The following is a 19,536-nucleotide window of genomic DNA, read 5'->3' as shown; positions in this document are numbered from 1 at the left end:
TTTTAATGAATTGTAGAAAGGCGTATTCGTGCGAAATTCCGACGCTCTAGGACTATTTTTGTGAACACTAGACAACAATATACCTAGAACCGCGGTAGGGGTCATTTTGACCCCTGCTCTGTTGTCATTCCCGAACTTTATATTTTCGCAGCAGAAATTCACCGCAAGCGTTATTTTCGAAGGTCGAATGTATGGGAATGGCATGGATTACCTCTGTCGTTTCTTATTAGGCCGCAGATAAAGGCAACCTGCCCAGCGGACGCCTGAAAGAATGTGAGAGTCGAGCCGCGTAGAAATGGATCTACGCGAAAATTTCCGGGCACCCCCGTTTCCTCGGCTACCCCCACTCAAGGCTCCTTCCTTCTCCTACCGTGCCTCCCCTACCAGTGTGGCGTCATTGTAGTCGCCAGCTCAATTACATGAATTACAATGTAATAATTCGCAATTCACCCGAATTCATCAGTTTGCGTGGTAGTTCGTCTCGCCCGTTCGATTGTTGCGCTGCATCGCTCAGCGCTGAACGAAGGGCAATACCGTTTCAAGGGTGATACTCCATTCAACGCCCAGCGATGCGTCGGTCAAAGGGATACACCGCAGACCAGGTCGTTCGTATTCTCGAGCAACTTCAGGATGTGCCTGAGGATTGCTCTGAGGCGGAGGATGATCCTGTTGTAGTGTATGACGGCGGCGTTGACGCCGAGGAAGACAGTGAAGAGTCCTTGACTGAAGATTCAAGCGAAGACACTGGTAAGTTTCCTATTTTTATTTTACTCGCATTCTTTGATAATTGTTACAAATCTATTTCATAAAGCATTTATTTTGTTTGGTACAGGTAATGAAGGTGAGGAGTACGTTCCCTATCAGCCGCCAACCACCCGCACTCTACGACGTGGACGTGGTCCCCAAATACAGCCTCCCGTGGACCAAGTCGCGTCCACAGTTCCTGCTCGAGGGACGGGGTCGCCCTGGAACTGCCCAGGGCCTCTGCCGTGGTGCTCGGGGCCATCGAGGACGTGGGGGTGGCGATGCTGTAGTCGCACCTGCTGAAGACGACGAGCCGCTTGAGTCTGCTGCTGCCGCTCCTCGTGGCCAGGTACGAGGACGAGGTGGTTCTCGCCGGGGGCGTGCTAGTCTTCAATCTTCTTCTTCACTGAGGGTGATGTTCGCTCAGCATGGGATTTGGTGATAACTCCAACTATGCTGAAGCACATGAAGATGTGCACGGAAAATCGGGCTCGTGAAGAAAGTGGGGAGAAGGACTGGTCGGTATCTATGGATGAACTGGAAGCTTTCATTGCAGTTTTGTATGCACGTACGGAGCAAGGAACTTGGAGCTTGACTAGACATTCTTCATTACTGTATGCTTCTCTGCACCAATAAAAGTGTTTCTTTTTTCTTAAATAAATTTACATTTTTCCCCCATCCTCAGCCGAACATATAGTAAAAATGTGAAAAACGCATTATTTGTGAAAGGCGGGTAGCCTATCTAGCGCTTATACCGCCCACATATCATTCAAATTTCATTGTAAATCTCAGATAATTCATTTCACATAGTGCAGTATCCAAAAGAAACCCAAAATACTAAAAATATGGCAAGAAAAGACGAGGGGTCAAAATGACCCCCTCCGCGGTTCTAGGTATACGAAAAAGTCCGCGGTTCTAGTGTTAAACTACGTGTAAATGAAAAAAGGCCCTCAAGAGGGCCAATGTGATTAAAGAATATGCGCTGTACCTTAACCACAGCCTCGGAGGGCTAGATCCTTGAGGGCGCTCAGCTTCCCTGGTCCTCCGGATGCCGTCTAGATGACTTCCGGTCAATTTTAAATTTTCGCCAAAATGGTCCTCTTAGCGGCCTCGGAGGCCTCCCTCCTCGAGGGCGCTTGGCTTCTTATGGTGCAGGGATGCCCTGGAGTTGTTCTTGGCTATCTTGACAATTTTCACGAAAACGGTCCTCTTAAGGACCTATGAGGCCTTTTCAGGCTGCAGACCAGTTGATGGCCGGAACACGGGGAATCCGTTCCGTAGTGCCGCTGGGGGTGGCCAGACAACGCGGGCGTGCGTCCTCGACGGCCGGGGAGTTGGCGCCGGTTGGCGTTCATGTCGCTCGCAGGCGGATCCGATGGCGACGCGGGGCGTCCAAGGCGTACTGCAGGTTCACGAGAAGATGTCCTGGTAGCTGCCCAAGCTGGTTGAAGTGGTAAGCATTGGAGTCATTCCACGATGATAAGCGGACGCAAATGTTGTTGGTTATTGCCTCTAAAAGCATTACTGCAGCATCCCGCCCTTTCGGGCTTTAAGCTACGGATGCTATTTTTGTGCACCTTTCCGGTGCTTGCATTATCAGTGCTTTTTGAGATGTTTGGCCAATCCCATAGACGAAATTGGCTTTTTGTACCGGTCCCACCATTGTGGAACGTCGGAGGCGAGTGCGGCAATATGCCGTTGTTTGTTCTTTTCCGTGGTCTCGAAGAAATTATTGGCTGCTTTTTCTAGGCGTTCTTCCAGTGTCAGTTCTCCTGTTAGCTCTTGTAGAACTTCATTGCCGACCTATTTCAGTGTTTTCGTTATCACGCGCTGGATTCTTCGTAGACGAATTTGCAGTTTTCTCAGGGGGCCGCGGTAGCTAATGCCTGACCAAACCGGGGAAGCGTATAGTAGTCTCGGGATGATTATTTGTCTGTAAAGACGCAGGCGGTCGTGGACAGCAATGTCTGTTGATGACAGCAAGGGATATAGTCTGTTGACGTCGGCGGAGGCTCGTTTGATAAGCTTCTGGTGGTGCGCTTTGTACGTGAGGAATTCGTTCAATTCCACTCCCAGGTAGGACGCTGTTTTCTTCCAGTTTATTGTTTTCCCCCGTAGGCAAAGTTCTGGTGCTGGCGCCTTCCGCTTTCTTCGACGGAAGATAATTCCTTGCGTTTTCGCCGGGTTTAATTCTGTGCGCCATTTGGCACACCAATCTGCGGCGATTTGAAGCGTACTTTGCAGTCTTGCTGCGGCGCCTTTTGCAGTGAAGGAACGGCAGAGTAGGGCCGTGTCGTCAGCAAAGAGACTGACTTTTGTGTTCCAGCCTAGTTCTTTCGGGAAGTCCGCAGTGTAGAGCGAGTACAGGTGCGGCGCGATGACGGAACCCTGCGGCACTCCGGCTTCGATGTTACGTTCCGTTGATATTGTTCCATTCCACGCTACGTGGAAGGTTCTGCCGTGTAGGAAGCTTGCTAATAACTTTTGATGCCACAGAGTGAAGCGGAGATGTTGGAGCTTCCATATGAGGCCCTCATGCCACACTCTGTCGAAGGCTTTGGAGACATCTAAGAATGCGGCGGCGCAGCTGGCATTTGTGTTGAAGGCTGTTGTTATGAACTCTGTGGCATGAAGTAAGGCATGTAGCGTGGAATGTTCTCGTCGGAAGCCGAACTGGAAGTCTGGTAAGACCTTTTGTTCTGCGATGAATCGTAGTATGTGCGGCAGGAGGATTCTTTCTAGGAGTTTTCCCAGCGTGTCCAGTAAAGAGATCCGCCGATAGCTCTTTATCTTGGCTGTTGGTTTCCCCGGTTTCGGAAGGCAAATTATTTTTGCTCTTTTCCACGTCTGTGGAAAATAGCCGATCTTGAAGCAGGCTGAGAAGATTAGCGTTAAAAAGGAGCCAGCGCCAAGTGGGAGTTGATTCAGGTGTTCGTTTTTGATTCCGTTCGGCCCTGGTGCTTTCTGCATGGGCAGAGCTTTAACGGCGGAGATGATGGTCTCCCGGGTGACTATGGGAATTTCTTCGTGCTTCGGTGGCTGATAAGGAGCGTTGGCAGTTAGGTCTTGAAGGTTAGCGGTGCGGTTTGTAATTGGGTTCGCTGTGAAGGCACATTGGAAGTGGCTTGCCGCGTGTTCAGCTTTTTCTTCGTTGCTACAAGCAGGGCCATCAGGAGTTTTTAGTGGTGAGTTGCGGATAAATGGTTGTTTGATAGTTCTTGCCATTTTCCATATGCTCTTGTCCTTGAAGCTTAGGGAGGCAAGTTTATCGCTCCAATTGTTTCGCAGAAATTGGAGGATTTCGGTGGCGACTTTACGCTTTAGCGCCTGGAATTGTTGTTTGGTGACTGGGTTCCTTGTTCTTTGGTATCTGCGTCTGGCGGCGTTTTTCTGATTGATCAGCGTTAGAATGGATTGATGTAAGTCAACGCAATCCGGAGATTGATGGCAGGTTAGTGGAATAGATGATTCGGCAGCTGATTGTACGGCGGATGTGAATTGGTTAATGGCGGTGTCTATAGCATCCGGGGTGTCCAGAGTTGGTGGGGATTGCGGTAATGCAATAACTATTTGTCGACGATAGTTATCCCAGCCAGCCTTTCTGAAATTTCTGTGCGTTGGTGGTGGCAGGCGCGGTGGTTTTATTCCTGCGTAGCAGATTACTGGGAAGTGGTCGCTTTCCAGCGCTGGAATTGTTCTGCAAATCAACGTCGCCTCTATTCCTTGAAAAAGAAAGATGTCCAGGACGCCGGAGGAGCCGGTGAGGTGGTAATGTGTTGGATGCGGTGGGCCGATTGCTTTGATGTTTTTGGCGTTCAGCCAGGCCCGAAGATTGTCTCCTCTGGCATTAGGGATATTGGAGTGCCAAGAGTTTTGTTTGGCATTAAAATCGCCGCATGCTATAATCGGGTGAGTTTCATGAAACAGCGCCGTGTAGCTGTTCTCGGGGAATGTTGTGCCAGGTCTGTGGTAGACGCTGCAGATTTGGACTGGGCCGGTTGGGTTGTTGATGTGAACCGCTGTTGCTTCTAACGGCTCGGCTCCCGGCAGCGGCATTTCATGGCCTTCAAGATTTGTTCTCAGTAGGATGGCTGTTCCGCCGGCAATGTTGTTGTCCGGGCTCGCGAGTATTCGGTCATTTCTGAAAATATTATATCCGGGAAGGCGCCAAGTCTTATCCGGGTGCTGTTTTGTTTCTGTTAATAGTACAATGTCTATTCCGTGGTTGTTGAGGAAAGCCAGCAATTCCGCTGACTTCCAGCATAATCCACCGTTGGCGTTCCATAAAGCGATGGTGAGAGTAGGTGTAAAATAGCGACTTTGAGCAGAGAACCGGTTCTAAGCTTTCTCTAAACTTTCTAACAATCCCTTGGTTCTAAGATTTCTCTAACTTTCTAAAAATCCCTATATACTACCAGCGACGGTGAAGCTTTCGCTGCGCGCCGCAGACCAGCGTGGACTTCTACAACGCTCACCCCCCCATGCTACCACCCACCCTCCCAGACCGGTCATGCGAGAGCGCTCACCCCCCATGCTACCGCGGTCAGCCGACGCCCGCTCACCCCCCCCCCCATGCTACCACCCACCCTCCCAGACCGGTCATGCGAGAGCGCTCACCCCCCATGCTACCGCGGTCAGCCGACGCCCGCTCACCCCCCCCCCCCCCCATAATACCACCCACTCGCCTTGGCAACAAGTCTCTCTCAGGACGCCAGGGCGGTCAACCAACGCCCGCTTACCCCCCATACTACCACCCACCGCCCTTAGCGACACGTTTCAAGCCTTCCTGCTTCCTAGATGCCTTTTGCGGGAGAGGTCATGTTCTCACGAAGGCAATGAACGGACGTTCACTTATTCCACCCAGTCTCGTAGAGAGATTGTTATATTACATTACGCTTCAAGCCTTCCTGCTTGCAAGATGCCTTTTGCGAGAGAGGTCATTTTCTCACGATACCCTCACGAAGGCAATGAACGGACGGTCACTTCCTCCATCTCCCCTCCACCGTACCTCGCTCAGCTAAGCGTTGCGAAACATCGTTCAGTCGGCTTTAGAACGCAGAAGAGACGAGTCAAGAACTTCACAAGTGCATATTTCGCGGCCGTAGTTATATCTATACCAGAACGCCTACAACATGGATTCAACTAAGAGAATAAGCCGTAAGTAATTTTTTAAAAATATTTTGAACAATATTTTATATGTTTGAATTTAACAACTCTAATATTTAACGATTAAAATATTACGCGATCACTCTTCAAAACATTGAACGGAGGTTTAAAATGCATGCAAAGTGAAACCATTGCTTATGTTAAATTAAAAAATTAGAAACGTGCAGCAATTCCATATATTTAACCAGTACCGAACGCTTACGCGGCGTATGAAAATTTAATTAGTTTATTTAATGAGTGAGTGTTAGTAGTAATTATTAAATACGTTTTTTTCCTCAGAACCAGTACAAAACCCGTCTCTTTGGCTAGTGGCGGAGAGGTGGGGTGAGTTTTGGGTGAAAGTGGATTGGTTAACTTTGGAAGCGGATCCGAGCCATTACTTGGAGGACTTGCAAGTCGCGGGGAGGCCGCTCCAGGAGCATCTTTTTTTTTATGGTGACCATGTAGCAGTGTACCTTCAGTATGCTACCAGAGAGGACACTGAAGCAGCCCTGCTATTCGGGCAAATTCCGGTCCCCGAAGCCCCTAACCTCACCGTTGAACTATGTCACCCCCTTGATGTTATGCGGAGGGATTAGGGAGTGTGGCAGGGAATGGAAGTAAGTAAAACAAATAAACATAATTTTTAAATCATTCAATTTTAATTATATTATTCTTCTTATACACACATATATACTCATCACCATAATTATAATCAAATATTTCCCTAATGGAAAGTTGGAATATTCGCGGCAAAAATATCTTCCTATTTTTACCGCGCAGCTTAATTGTAGCGACCAACGCGTCCCCATATTTAGTCGTCAACCTCTCCAGCCGCGTAACCTTATATTTTTCACCTTCCTCTAAATTTTCTTTTTTTATGTACTCCCCTTCTCGCTGCATCTCCTTCAATTTTTCTTTAATCTGTAAACAATAAGAAAAAACATTAGAAATTCATATTTTAAAAAAAGAGCTAATAAAAAAATAAGCTTTTAATGCGAAAGTAATACATACTGAAGACGAACAAGCGGAAGAGGCCGTCCCGGTAACTTGGCTATTTGTAAAGTAAATAAAAAAAATTAAAAAATGTGCGCAGATACTTAATCATGTTAAATTTAAAAAAAGTAAATACCTAATTTAAACCAGAGCTACCAAAGCCCCCTTCACCGCGTACAGTCTCCGATAGATTTTCTTCCACCACTTTAAATGCTAAGTCCGTGGCAATCTTTTCGAATATGATCTGACATACCCGATCACCAGGAGAAATGAAAAAATCCATTTCACCATGATTAAACAGTATTATCATTACTTCCCCCCTGTAATCAGGATCAATCACGCCTCCACCAACGCCGATTCCAAATTTAACCGCTAACCCGGAACGAGGTGCTAGGCGACCATACAATCCTTTCGGAATCTCAAAACAAAGTCCTGTTCTGATTAAACCCCGACCCCCCATAGGGATAATGCTATGTTCAATAGCGAATAAATCGAACCCAGCCGGAATTAAGTAAGAAGCGTGAGGGGTGGTGGCGAGAGGATGTAATTTTCTGATGGTGATGGATTTTCTGAAGTAAGAAAAAAAAAATATTCTTACCTCCAATACAATCTATTTCATATAACATTTAAATTAAACTAAATTATATTAACCTTTTCGAGGTGGACGCAACAGCATCGGTGGAGACGGTGGGGATGTCGACGCTGGCAGCGGCAGAGGCAGTGACATGTTCAGCATTCATCTCGGTGAAGGTGATCTGATAGTGGTTGTTGATAATGCAGTGGATGAGAGTGTGATTCGGCAGCGCAGCAGTTTTTCCGTTAAATGGTGTGGTGAAGAGAGAGCTGATTACAGTGCAAGCAGTGGTGATGGATTAGATGGTGAATCAGCAGCGGTGCAGTAGTTTCGTTGAGTGTCCAGGTGAAGAGAGCTGATTACAGTGCAAGCAGTGGTGACGGATTAGATGGTGAATCAGCAGCGGTGCAGTAGTTTCGTTGAGTGTCCAGGTGAAGAGAGCTGATTACAGTGCAAGCAGTGGTGATGGATTAGATGGTGAATCAGCAGCGGTGCAGTAGTTTCGTTGAGTGTCCAGGTGAAGAGAGCTGATTACAGTGCAAGCAGTGGTGATGGATTAGAGTATGTTTCGACAGCAGCAGTGCAGAAGTTCAGTTGATGGCTGTACTGTCTCGAGCGAAGTGTGATTTGCCAAGGAAGCAAAGCAGGTATTTATACTAGGTAGAGGGTCTTAAAAGTAGTGCATGACATAGAAAATAGAGAGGGGGTGGGGGAGGGAAGTAGAGCCATAACATCAGTCATACGAAGAGTCGGACGAATCGAAAAAGGTATCACTTGAATTGTGTGAGTGAACGAATCTTCGCTTTCGGGCAAGACTGAACTCTTTCGCGTGATCTAGAAATCGTCTTTTCTTATGCGTATTAAACGCAAACGTAAATGAATGGTAACTTTTTACCGACAATGAATCACTAGATTCAGAGTCAGTTGATGATGAGATTTCATGTTCTTGAAAAAAATCCGAACACTCCCGTCTATCCATTATGGAAAATAGAGGATTTCGGATACAATTTGAACACCAATTTTTTTTATCTTGAACTAATTCAACTATTTCAGTTAAAGAATATGTTACTGTATGATGAGTGTAAACATTTACACTCATTGGTTTATGCGGTTGAATGCTATAGGCACATCGCCCACAAAACTTCAGTCTAGAATCATAATACACAAAGGAAAAACTCATAAATGTAACATGAAATGGTTCTTCTATATTACTTTCAAAAATGTGTAGAAAATCGATTGGTGTTTGGAGAAAGAGTTGAAAAGCACACTTGGATAATCGTGAATGTAAATGTAGACCACCGTCTATGATTTCAACTTCATATCGATCAAACGCATCAAATGTTAAGTGATTTAGCCACGGTTTCCATAGTTGCATCCTGTTAAATTCTATAAAATATACTGCGTCCGTTTGTATTGTTCGGGGTATTTCTAATTTATAAATATCAGTTTTTTTATCTAAACAAGCTGTTAATACTGATAGACAAAGTTGATACAAAGTTTGAAATCCAACCACAGAATAATAACCTCGTCTGTTTATAGCATCTGCGGAAGCGATCACCTCCTCAAATTGCTTACGGTTCAAAATGGTATACATCGCAAAGCCTAAAGCTACAATTGCAGGTTAATGCATGCTCTTTATATACCCCATCGGGTGAGTAAAAGTAGGCTTTTTAAAAGTGATCTTTGCTACCTAAAGGTTTTTAAACAACCCAGATACCAACCCCCTGCACTTACGACCCAGAAAAGCGAAGGGAATAACCTCGATCGACCTAAATAACAGCCTCCATACGCACGACATGGAAACCCGAATTGTTTAGCCCCGATCAACCCAGATACCAAACCCCTGCACTTACGACCCAGAAAAGTGAAGGGAATAACCTCGATCGACCTAAATAACAGGCTCCATACGCACGACATAGAAACCCGAATTGTTTAGCCCCGATCAACCCAGATACCAACCCCCTGCACTTACGACCCAGAAAAGCGAAGCGAATAACCTCGATCGACCTAAATAACAGGCTCCATACGCACGACATAGAAACCCGAATTGTTTAGCCCCGATCAACCCAGATACCAACTCCCTACACTTACGACCCAGAAAAGCGAAGCGAATAACCTCGATTGGCCTAAATAAAGCCTCTCACACACGTACAACTTAGAAAATCATCAATTAATATTATTGAAAGAAAATTAACATCGACACCTAGTGTAAGGGGAATGAGATTCGAGAGCTTCCAGTCGTAGCAATGGAGGAGAAGGGATGGGGTTTCCCTTTAAATGACAGAACGTAAGGAGAGAATGTTCAGTTTAAGTTCAGCTCTCGATAGTTGAGTGTCCCTACACTGCTCTGCTAAGCGAAGAATCTTGTATCCTCAACCAACAGATACTGTGCGAGAGGGAACACTTATCCACAATTCATCTGCGACCGTGAGTATAACGATTATCCCATCTAGCATATAATCAAAGCAGTATACAATAACAAATAAGGTTTTGATAAAAGTCTCTATATTTTCCAGATTTCTCACATTTATCATGACAAACATTCAAGACATCCTTTTAAACTTTAAAAACGGTACATATAAAAATAAGGAAGAACTAGAACAGGCTATTATTAATATTCACGAGCTTATTATATTCAACAACGATTCTATAGAAGATATGGAAACATATAGTCAAATGAAAGACGCCCTAGACTTCTTCCTTGGTAGAAAATTTTGCACTTATTGTGAAATATTTTACAACATTGATGAGGCTATGCCTCATGAAAACACTAACGCGCACCGGATGAAAATTAACGAGCAAATAGGTAGAGGTTTTAATGAAATACAGTCTGCAATTAGATCGCGAGTAAAGACATTTTGGATAACTCCAGAGGACGATGTTATTGACGTAATCTCCTTTTTAGACAATATTAAGCAACAAACTATTGAAAAGTTAACTGAATCGGTAAATCAAAATAACTCAATAAAGTTTAATCTTGTTCTCGTTTGTAAATTTCAAAAGGGTGAGAGAGAAGAAATGGATGCTTCTTTTAAAACTGACAATCGACGTTTATTTTTAGTAAATAAAATTGCAGAAGTTGTTAACGAGACCTTTTCGAAATTATTGAAGGAAAAGTCTGAATTTCAGGCTAAAGGGTCAGGATGGACATTAGATCGTATAATTGGGATGGAATTAAGAATTAACAAATACGTTCCGTTAAGAGGCTCAAGTTTTATTCCACTTCCTGCAAAAATTAAAAATACCCATTCTGTCATTAACGTTAGAAACAACGATCATTTTTGCTTCAAGTATGCAATTTGGGCAAAGAATGTCCCACGTCCCCATTGGATACCGAACTTTAACGCTATTGATTTTCATGAGTCTTACAACTGGGATTGCATTACCTATCCTACCCAACTGAACGAAATCCCTAAATTCGAACGCGTGAACAATATTTCTATAAATGTGTTTGGATTAGACGAGAAAAACAATGTGTATCCTTTAAAAATTGTAGATCATGAGCTACCGGATCATAGAGACTTACTTTATATAACTAACGAGAATACTGGTCACTATTGTTGGATTAAAAATTTTGAAAGAATGGTACGCTCCCAAATAACAAAATACCAACACAAAATCTTTATTTGCAAACGATGTCTTATTCACTATCATGTTGAATCAAAGCTCGAGGCTCATAAAGAATTATGTAGAGGAACGGGAACTCCAAGTAAAATAGTGCTACCAGATGAGGACAATAAATTATTAAAATTTACCCACATTAATCATTCTTTCCGTGTACCTTACGTGATATATGCCGATTTTGAATGTCTACTGAAAAATGTAAACACATGCGAACCGTCCTCTAGTACTTCGTTCACTAACATCATACAGAAGCATGAACCATTCAGCTTTTGTTATATCATGATCACTCCAAACGGATGCGAAGAGCCAGTATTGTATCGAGGGCCTAATGCAGCACGTGTTTTTATTGAAAGTATAAAAGATGAAGCCCAGAAGGTTTTCAAGTTGTACAAAAATACTATTCCTATAACACCACTCACAGAGGAAAATGAGAGCGCTTTCCAAAACGCATCGACGTGCCACATTTGTGGGAATGAGTTGAACGAGGATAGGGTTAGGGATCACGATCACCTGACGGGACAGTATCGAGGTCCAGCTCATTCCTTTTGCAATGTGCAGTATAAGATGCCTCAATTTCTTCCTATTTTTATTCATAACCTGTCCGCGTATGATGGTCATTTCATTGTACGAGAGCTAGACTATGATGAGAGGGAAATATTCATTATTCCAAATTCTGAAGAAAAATATATCACTTTTTCCAAGTCTATAGAGGATAATTTCAAAATTCGTTTCGTCGATACCTTTCGATTTATGCCCGCTTCTCTTGCTTCTCTAGTCTCGAACCTGACTGAATTTAAATATACCACGGAAATTTTTGGTGACAAGACGCGACTAGTGACACGAAAGGGGGTTTATCCCTATGATTACACTGATTCGTTGAATAAGCTCGATGAAACCTTGCTCCCGGACAAGGATAATTTTTACAACAGATTGAACGACGAGCATGTGTCAGACGAAGATTATGGTCACGCTTTGAACGTATGGTCTTCGTTTGGATGTGAAACACTCGGTGATTACAGTGATGTTTATTTGAAAAGTGACGTCACTCTTCTCGCTGATGTTTTTGAGAACTTTCGTGACGTGTGCTACGGAGCCTACAAATTAGATCCTGCGTGGTATTACACGGCACCAGGTTTAACATTTGATGCAATGCTTAAGTACACTGAAATAGAATTAGAGCTTTTGACTGATTACGATATGATACTCATGATCGAAAACGGAATTCGCGGAGGAATTTCACAGTGTTGTAAAAGATACTGTGAATCGAACAATAAGTACATGTCAGGTAATGACCCAGGTAAAGATTCGATATATTTAACCTATCTTGACGCGAATAATCTCTACGGATGGGCACTCTCCAGACCCCTTCCTTACGGTAAATTTCGGTGGTTAAAACAGGAGGAAATTGACGATTTTAGCGTGGAAAATGTTCCCGATGACAGTGAAAATGGATATATTCTCGAAGTGGATCTTGAGTACCCACATCGGCTGCACGACACGCATTCAGATTTCCCTCTTTGCCCGGAAAACAAGACACCACCTAACGGTAAACATAAAAAACTTTTGACCACCCTCGAAAATAAAAGTAAATATGTAATTCATTACATGAACCTGAAACAGGCATTAGAATTAGGCATCATACTCAAAAAAGTGCACCGAGTGATCGAGTTCAAACAGTCTTCGTGGTTAAAGGCCTATATTGACCTAAATACAGATCGTCGAAAAGTTGCTAAAAATGAGTTTGAGAAGGACTTTTATAAACTCATGAATAACGCCGTATTTGGTAAGACAATGGAGAATGTAAGGAAACGGATGAATATGCAATTAGTGACAAGCGAAAAAAGACTGCAAAAATTAATCAATAAATCGACATTTTTGGATAGGACAATTTTCAACGAGTCTTTAGTAGCCGTTCACATGCGGAAAGCCGCCATCAAAATGATTAAGCCAATATACATTGGTTTCTGCGTTCTCGATCTCAGCAAAACTCTAATGTACGACTTTCATTACCGTACCATGCTGCCCAAGTACCAAAATAAATTGTCACTCGCCTACACAGACACTGACAGCTTCATTTATGAGATTAGAACGGATGATGTATACAGAGATATGCTAGAATACCTAGATGCATTCGACACCTCGAATTATCCAAAAGAACATTCGTGTTATTCTGAAAAAAACAAGAAGGTAATTGGAAAGTTCAAAGACGAATGCGATGGTCTCATTATGACAGCTTTCGTTGGATTAAGAAGCAAATTGTACTCATTCAAGATGGAATCGGGTAAAGAAAAAAAGAAGGCAAAGGGGATAACGAAATCTGTGAAGGAAAAATGCCTAAAATTTAGTGATTATATTAATTGTTTAAGAGAGAACTCGACGCAATTTCGAAAGATGAACGTAATTCGTAGCAAAATGCACGAGTTATACACTGTTAAAATAAATAAGGTGACACTAAATGCATCCGATGATAAACGATATATTTGCGAGGATGGAATGAATACGCTTGCTTGGGGTCATTACAAAATTCCACGGAAACGTACACATGATCAGGCATTTGGTAATGATTGAAATTGATAAAAACTAGTTTCCTAGTTATCATAATTTCAGTGTTAATCATGACGTTAGCCTGGAAACATCCTTTTACATGCATCTGCGCGGGTCCGTCAGGTTGTGGAAAAACCACTTTTGTCACGCAGTTTTTGGAAAAGTTGGATTGTATGATAGATAGTCCAATAGAGCAAGTGGTTTGGTGCTGTGCCCCAGGAAGTGAGCCTAACATACGAATACCAGTTGAATTTTACTCCGAAATACCTCCTTTCGAAGTATTTGGTGGTGTTCCTACTTTGTACGTTATAGATGATTTAATGAGTGAGGGAGCCTACAGCAAAGATGTGTGTAGGTTATTCACCAGAGGTAGCCATCATTTTAACATTTCGGTGTTTTTGATCACGCAGAATATTTTCTATCAAAGCCAGCAATCGAGAAACATATCATTGAATTCAAAGTATATTGTAGCGTTCAAAAATCCCAGAGATAAGTTACAATTTGGTCATTTAGCTAGGCAGGTCTATCCGGAAAAATCGGGGGAATTGGAGAGGGTATATAAACAGGTTACGCAAGAACCATTCGGTTATTTGGTTCTAGATCTTGGTCAGGACACGGACGAGAGATTCCGCTTTAGAACCAAAATTTTTCCCCAAGACGGGGCCACTGTCATTTACATGCCCCAACGCGATGAAAAGGTTGAAGAACAATAAACACTTGCTCCACGTCCTAAAATCTGCAAAGCCTAAATTACGTACTGCTATATTGAATAGCTCGGACGAGGAGTTGATTAAAACAATTTGCGATTGTTGCCTCAATACTCTAAACGGGAATCATAAGATCGATGAGCGATTGAAACGAAAATTATCCAAACATCGTAACACACTGAGGAAGTTGGCTGAACGGAGGACTAGTGTAAAACGAAAACGAGCGCTTCTCGTACAAAAAGGTGGATTTTTACCATTACTACTGGGTTCGATTTTAAGCGGTGTGATCGGTAGCCTGCTGGGAAAATGAGTTTGCAGAAAATGCTCGTAGTGAGTCCCGAAGTCTTTGATCGAAGTCATGCGAAGGTTAGGTTGAGTAAATTGGATAAGGAAATGAAACTTGTGTTAGCGAGTAAAGGGCTCAAGGATATTGACAAGTGGCATTTGTATAAAAGAATACTCGATAAATATCTCGACTCAGTGGCAGACTTTAAATCTCCCGTACACGTTCCGATAGTGAAACACTCACCACCAACACGATTAGATGAGGGTAGCGATGCAATGAGAAGGCGGTTAGACGAAATTAGGAGGACAAATTCAGAGTTGGATTCGACATGGGCACGAATAAAGGAACAAATCGAAAGCGATTCTCCACCGAGAAAAATGAAGCGGATAATAGCAACTCCAAGAGAGCCAAGCACACCTCCAAGGGCGCAAAGAACATCTCCAAAGGAGCGATGGACATCTCCGAGATCAATTCCAAGGCGAAGCAAGCGAAAAAGGGTACCAAAAATGTTCGGGGAAGAGTGGGACACGACGTAATAGCTAGCGTGTACAACAATCCCGCACATCCTGCTGGTTTTTCCACAGATAAAAAATTAAATAAAGCGACTGGAATCCCTATAAAAACAATTCGCGAGTGGTTGCAATCTCAAGAAGCGTACACGCGTCACAAGCCGGCGAGAAAAAAGTTTGTTAGAAACCGTTACGAAATAAACTATATAGATGAGTGTTGGCAATGTGATTTAAATGATTTGAGAAGTTTGAAAAAATACAACATTGGGTTCTGTTACATTTTAACCGTAATAGACATATTTTCCCGTTATGCGTGGGCTAGTCCTCTCAAGTCAAAAAGACCAGAGGAAATTATAGAAGCATTTAAGGTCATATTTCGCGAGCGCAAACCATTGAAAATTCAGAGCGATAAGGGAGGGGAATTTGTTAATAGAAAGTTTAAAATTTTTCTCTCGAATCAAGGTGTAAAGTTTTACACTACAAATAATCCAGAAATTAAGGCTAGCCTCGTGGAACGCTTTAATCGAACTCTCAAGACAAAAATGTATAAATATTTTACAAAATACGCAACTTACAAATATATCGATGTGCTTCCAAAACTCATCAGTTCTTATAACCATAGTACGCATTCTAGCATTAGGATCGCTCCCTCTCAAGTGAATGCTAAAAATGCATATATCATTGCTAGTCGGAGAAAAAGCTTAAAGAAGACGGATGCAAAATTTAATAAAGGTGATTATGTGAGGATTAGTAAAGAGAGGATTCCATTCACCAAAGGATACACACCAAATTATACCAAGGAAATATTTCAAGTTAAAAACATTGATCGAATGAAACTAATACCAACCTATAAATTGAATGATTTGAACGGGGAGGATATAAAGGGTAGTTTCTATGCGGAAGAATTAGTCAAAGTTGACGTGTCTCCCGACACGGAGTACAGGATCGAGAAAATATTGAGACGTCGGGGGAGTGGTCCTAATTTGGAGTATTTTATCAAGTGGGACGGATACCCACCGTCTTTTAACTCGTGGATTTCAGCTTCTTCCTTGCGTAAAATATGAACGAATTTTATCTTACACTACCCAGCGATAGCTCGAGGGATTTTTTCCCAAGAAATACAATCGCTCATTATCGTACAAAGTTAAGTCATCGCATCGATTTAGAAAATAACGAGTGGTATGTCGGTCTAGCTGAGATTTCGATTCCTTCTATTGAGGTAAAAAAAGTTTCCGAAGACACACCAGCTGTTATCGAAAACTTTACTCCATTGCCTCGCGTAGCAGACGAATTGCCTCCTAAGGATAATAGGACCCGGACTGAAGAGGGATTAGTTCGAGGGGATAAAGAAGTTATAAATGTGAAACTTTTAGATGATTCATACTTTACAATTCCCATTGGTACTTATGACAGTATTGCGGCGGCATTTGCAAAACCATATATTACCTCCAGTACACAAAAACAAACGTACATTTCAAATGAAGTAATGCGTTATATTGATAAACTGAGTGTAAGGATTAACCAGGTTGGAGTTGATGAACGCATATTACCACGGTCTGCGCAAATTTTTGCGAGCGGAGTAAAATACTCGTTGTCTCCGGGAACGTATGATTCGTTTGCTAACTTATTCAATAGAACTTTGTCCGGCTTTAGTGGAAAAGGCAAGGAAAAGATAAAAAATGACCTATCATTATTATCGGCTGTTCTTATAAGATTATCATTTAAAGATTCAACGTTGACAGATGATGAGTTAGCTGAAATCATCGATGATGCCAGGGTAGAGATTAACACTAAAGAAGACAAAGGAAAAAGAGGAAAAAGAAGCATTGCAACCTCCTCAAAAAATGTTTACGTTTACACAGATATAATTAAACCGCAGTTGGTGGGTGACACTTTGAGTCGATGCATCCGCATCATAAATGTCAAAATTGGTGAATATCAAACTTTCAATCCGATTTATTACTACCCCGTCGAGAAAAACAATATCGAGAGTGTTGAAATTCTTTTTGCTGATAAACTCGGTGAAGCAATTTCTTTTCATAGTGGGGAGCAAAGCTCGATAGTTGTGCTACACTTTATAAAAAAGAATTGATTCACGTTAGTACATCATTTTACGACGAGATGGCGCCGGTGATGGATCGATATTATAGTTATTATTCAAAACAGGTGGGAGGAGAGATTGGATCCTTGTATAGAGCTTCTTATAGGGTGCAAAAGGGACGAGGTATCGGGAGTTTCCTCGCGGGATTGTGGCGATTTGCAAAACCTTTGCTATTTAGCGGGCTTAAGACTGTTGGTAAGGAGGCCGCGAGCGCTGGGGCAGCAGCTCTTGGAGACCTTGGAACAAAACCGGTTAAGGAGATACTGCGCAGTAGAATAAACGAGGCAGGTCAGAACTTGAAACGCAAGGCCGAGGAAAAGATAAAAGGCATGTCTGGGGGTGGGTTGAGGATCGCGAAACGTCCAAGGTTAAATAAAATAAAACATAGCTGCGTAAGAAAAAAGCGACAGTCGATGAGAAGTCGAAGAGGAAAGAAGGTTGTTGGAGGAGATATTTTTTCGCGATAATGGCAGAGCATATGCTGACTTCGTTGGATTTATTTCAGCCCAATCCGCCGGTGCAAACTAACATCTTGGCAAAAAGACTCGTGTCCTACAAACCCATATCTTCGCTAGATAATCGATCGGTTATAGAATTCCTGATCAAAGACTCTGGGGATGCGTATAAGGATTTGAATAGTATATATCTTAGACTTAAAGTGAAACTTTGCAAAAAAGACGGGACTGATTACAATGAATCCGCTACCAATCAACCGGGAGTAGTGAACAATATTCTGCACTCTCTGTTCGAGCAGTGTAACGTTTATTTCAATGGGACGTTGGTCACACCATCAGAGGATAATTACCATTACAGAAGCTACCTGGAAAATGTGTTAAATTATGGAACAGATGCGAGCAAAACACATTTACGAAATGTGGGGTGGGAGTTGGACACGGGAGACGATATTAACTTGACAGATACTTCAAATTCTGGTTATACAAGGCGTAAGGGTTGGTTTAAGAACAGTGCAGAGGTTGAGTTTTATGGTAAACTGCACGTAGATGTTTTTAATCAGATACAATTAATGATGGATCGAGTAGACATCGGTATAAGACTATTGCTCTCTAATCATGCTTTCCATCTTATGGGAGGGAATGATGATGGACTATTGAAAATTTTAGACGCAACTTTATACGTTCAACATTTCGATATTAACCCATCCATTTTAGTTGCACATAATAAAATCCTGGAAAACAACAATGCCAAATATCACTACAAGCGTACCGAGTTGAAAACCTTTACTGTTCCCTCTGGTGGACGAACTTTAAGCCTTGACAATGCGATCGTGGGTCGAATACCTAATGTAATTATTTTTACAATGGTGGATAATGAAGCATATGCGGGAAGTTTGAATAAGAATCCATTTGCTCTCTCTCACTATTCGCTCGAGAATTTTTCACTCTTTGTGAACGGTGTGCAAATTCCGTCCGAGGGATTACAATGCAATTTTTCAAGTAAAAAGTATTGGGCGCGAGCGTATGACACAATATTCTCAGGAAGTGGGATAAAGCATTACAATCGGGGTAATCAAATCACTTACGATATGTTTGGACACGGTTATTTTATGCTAGTCTTCGATCTAACACCCGATGATTCGGGTAATGAGGACTATATAAGTTTAGGAGATAGAGGTGTGGTGAGAATAGAGGCGAGATTTGAAAACGAATTATCGAGAACGGTTACGTGTTTACTTTTCTCAGAGTATGATGCAACAGTGGAAATTGATAAAAACAGAAACATTATCACAAACTTTTAGTCATGGATGGAATTCAAATTAACAGGTTACTAAGACCACTCAATATATTTCGCGGAGTTTACGCATCTGATAGGTTACCAAAATCACCACGAAATGGAGTTTACATAATAAATTTAGATCCATCTAAATTACCGGGTTCACACTGGGTGGCGGTATATTTACATAATAATTATGCAGAGTATTTTGATTCTTATGGCTTACCCCATTTCGTTTCAAATATAAGTAATTTTTTAAAGTCATTCTTAGTTACTCGCAATCACGTTCAAATTCAAAGCTTTCGTTCGGATATTTGCGGTGAATACTGCTGCCTCTATACCGCTAGTAAATCATTAGGTCAAACACTACACAAATTCCTCACACACTTTCATCACACCATCCCTCATCTCAACGATTGCCGAGCCCTGAAGCTGTTTCATCAGACCTTCAAGCGGGTTCGGCGGGCCAAATGTCATCCCAGAGCTCAGCGGTGCTGTTCCCGAATAAATACGATGAGCAGGAAGAGGAGGTGATTATTTGAGAAGAAACAGCCGCAGAATGCAGATCGTGGTAT

At 42.5% G+C, this 19,536-nt stretch overlaps 1 protein-coding gene across 1 annotated transcript; it reads left to right on the top strand.

Moving 5' to 3' along the window:
- The first annotated feature begins 480 nt into the window (after nt 1-480).
- On the top strand, nt 481-1,124 carry LOC124174068. The gene is made up of 2 exons (XM_046553202.1): nt 481-747; nt 833-1,124. Exons 1-2 carry the CDS (start codon nt 570-572, stop codon nt 1,045-1,047), a joined length of 393 nt encoding a protein of 130 aa, XP_046409158.1. The 5' UTR covers nt 481-569; the 3' UTR covers nt 1,048-1,124.
- The last annotated feature ends 18,412 nt before the right edge of the window (nt 1,125-19,536 follow it).

Source organism: Ischnura elegans, chromosome 2, assembly GCF_921293095.1.
Source record: "Ischnura elegans chromosome 2, ioIscEleg1.1, whole genome shotgun sequence".
In the NCBI taxonomy this organism is placed as follows: domain Eukaryota; kingdom Metazoa; phylum Arthropoda; class Insecta; order Odonata; family Coenagrionidae; genus Ischnura; species Ischnura elegans.
This window is presented reverse-complemented; position numbering and strand designations above follow the sequence as displayed.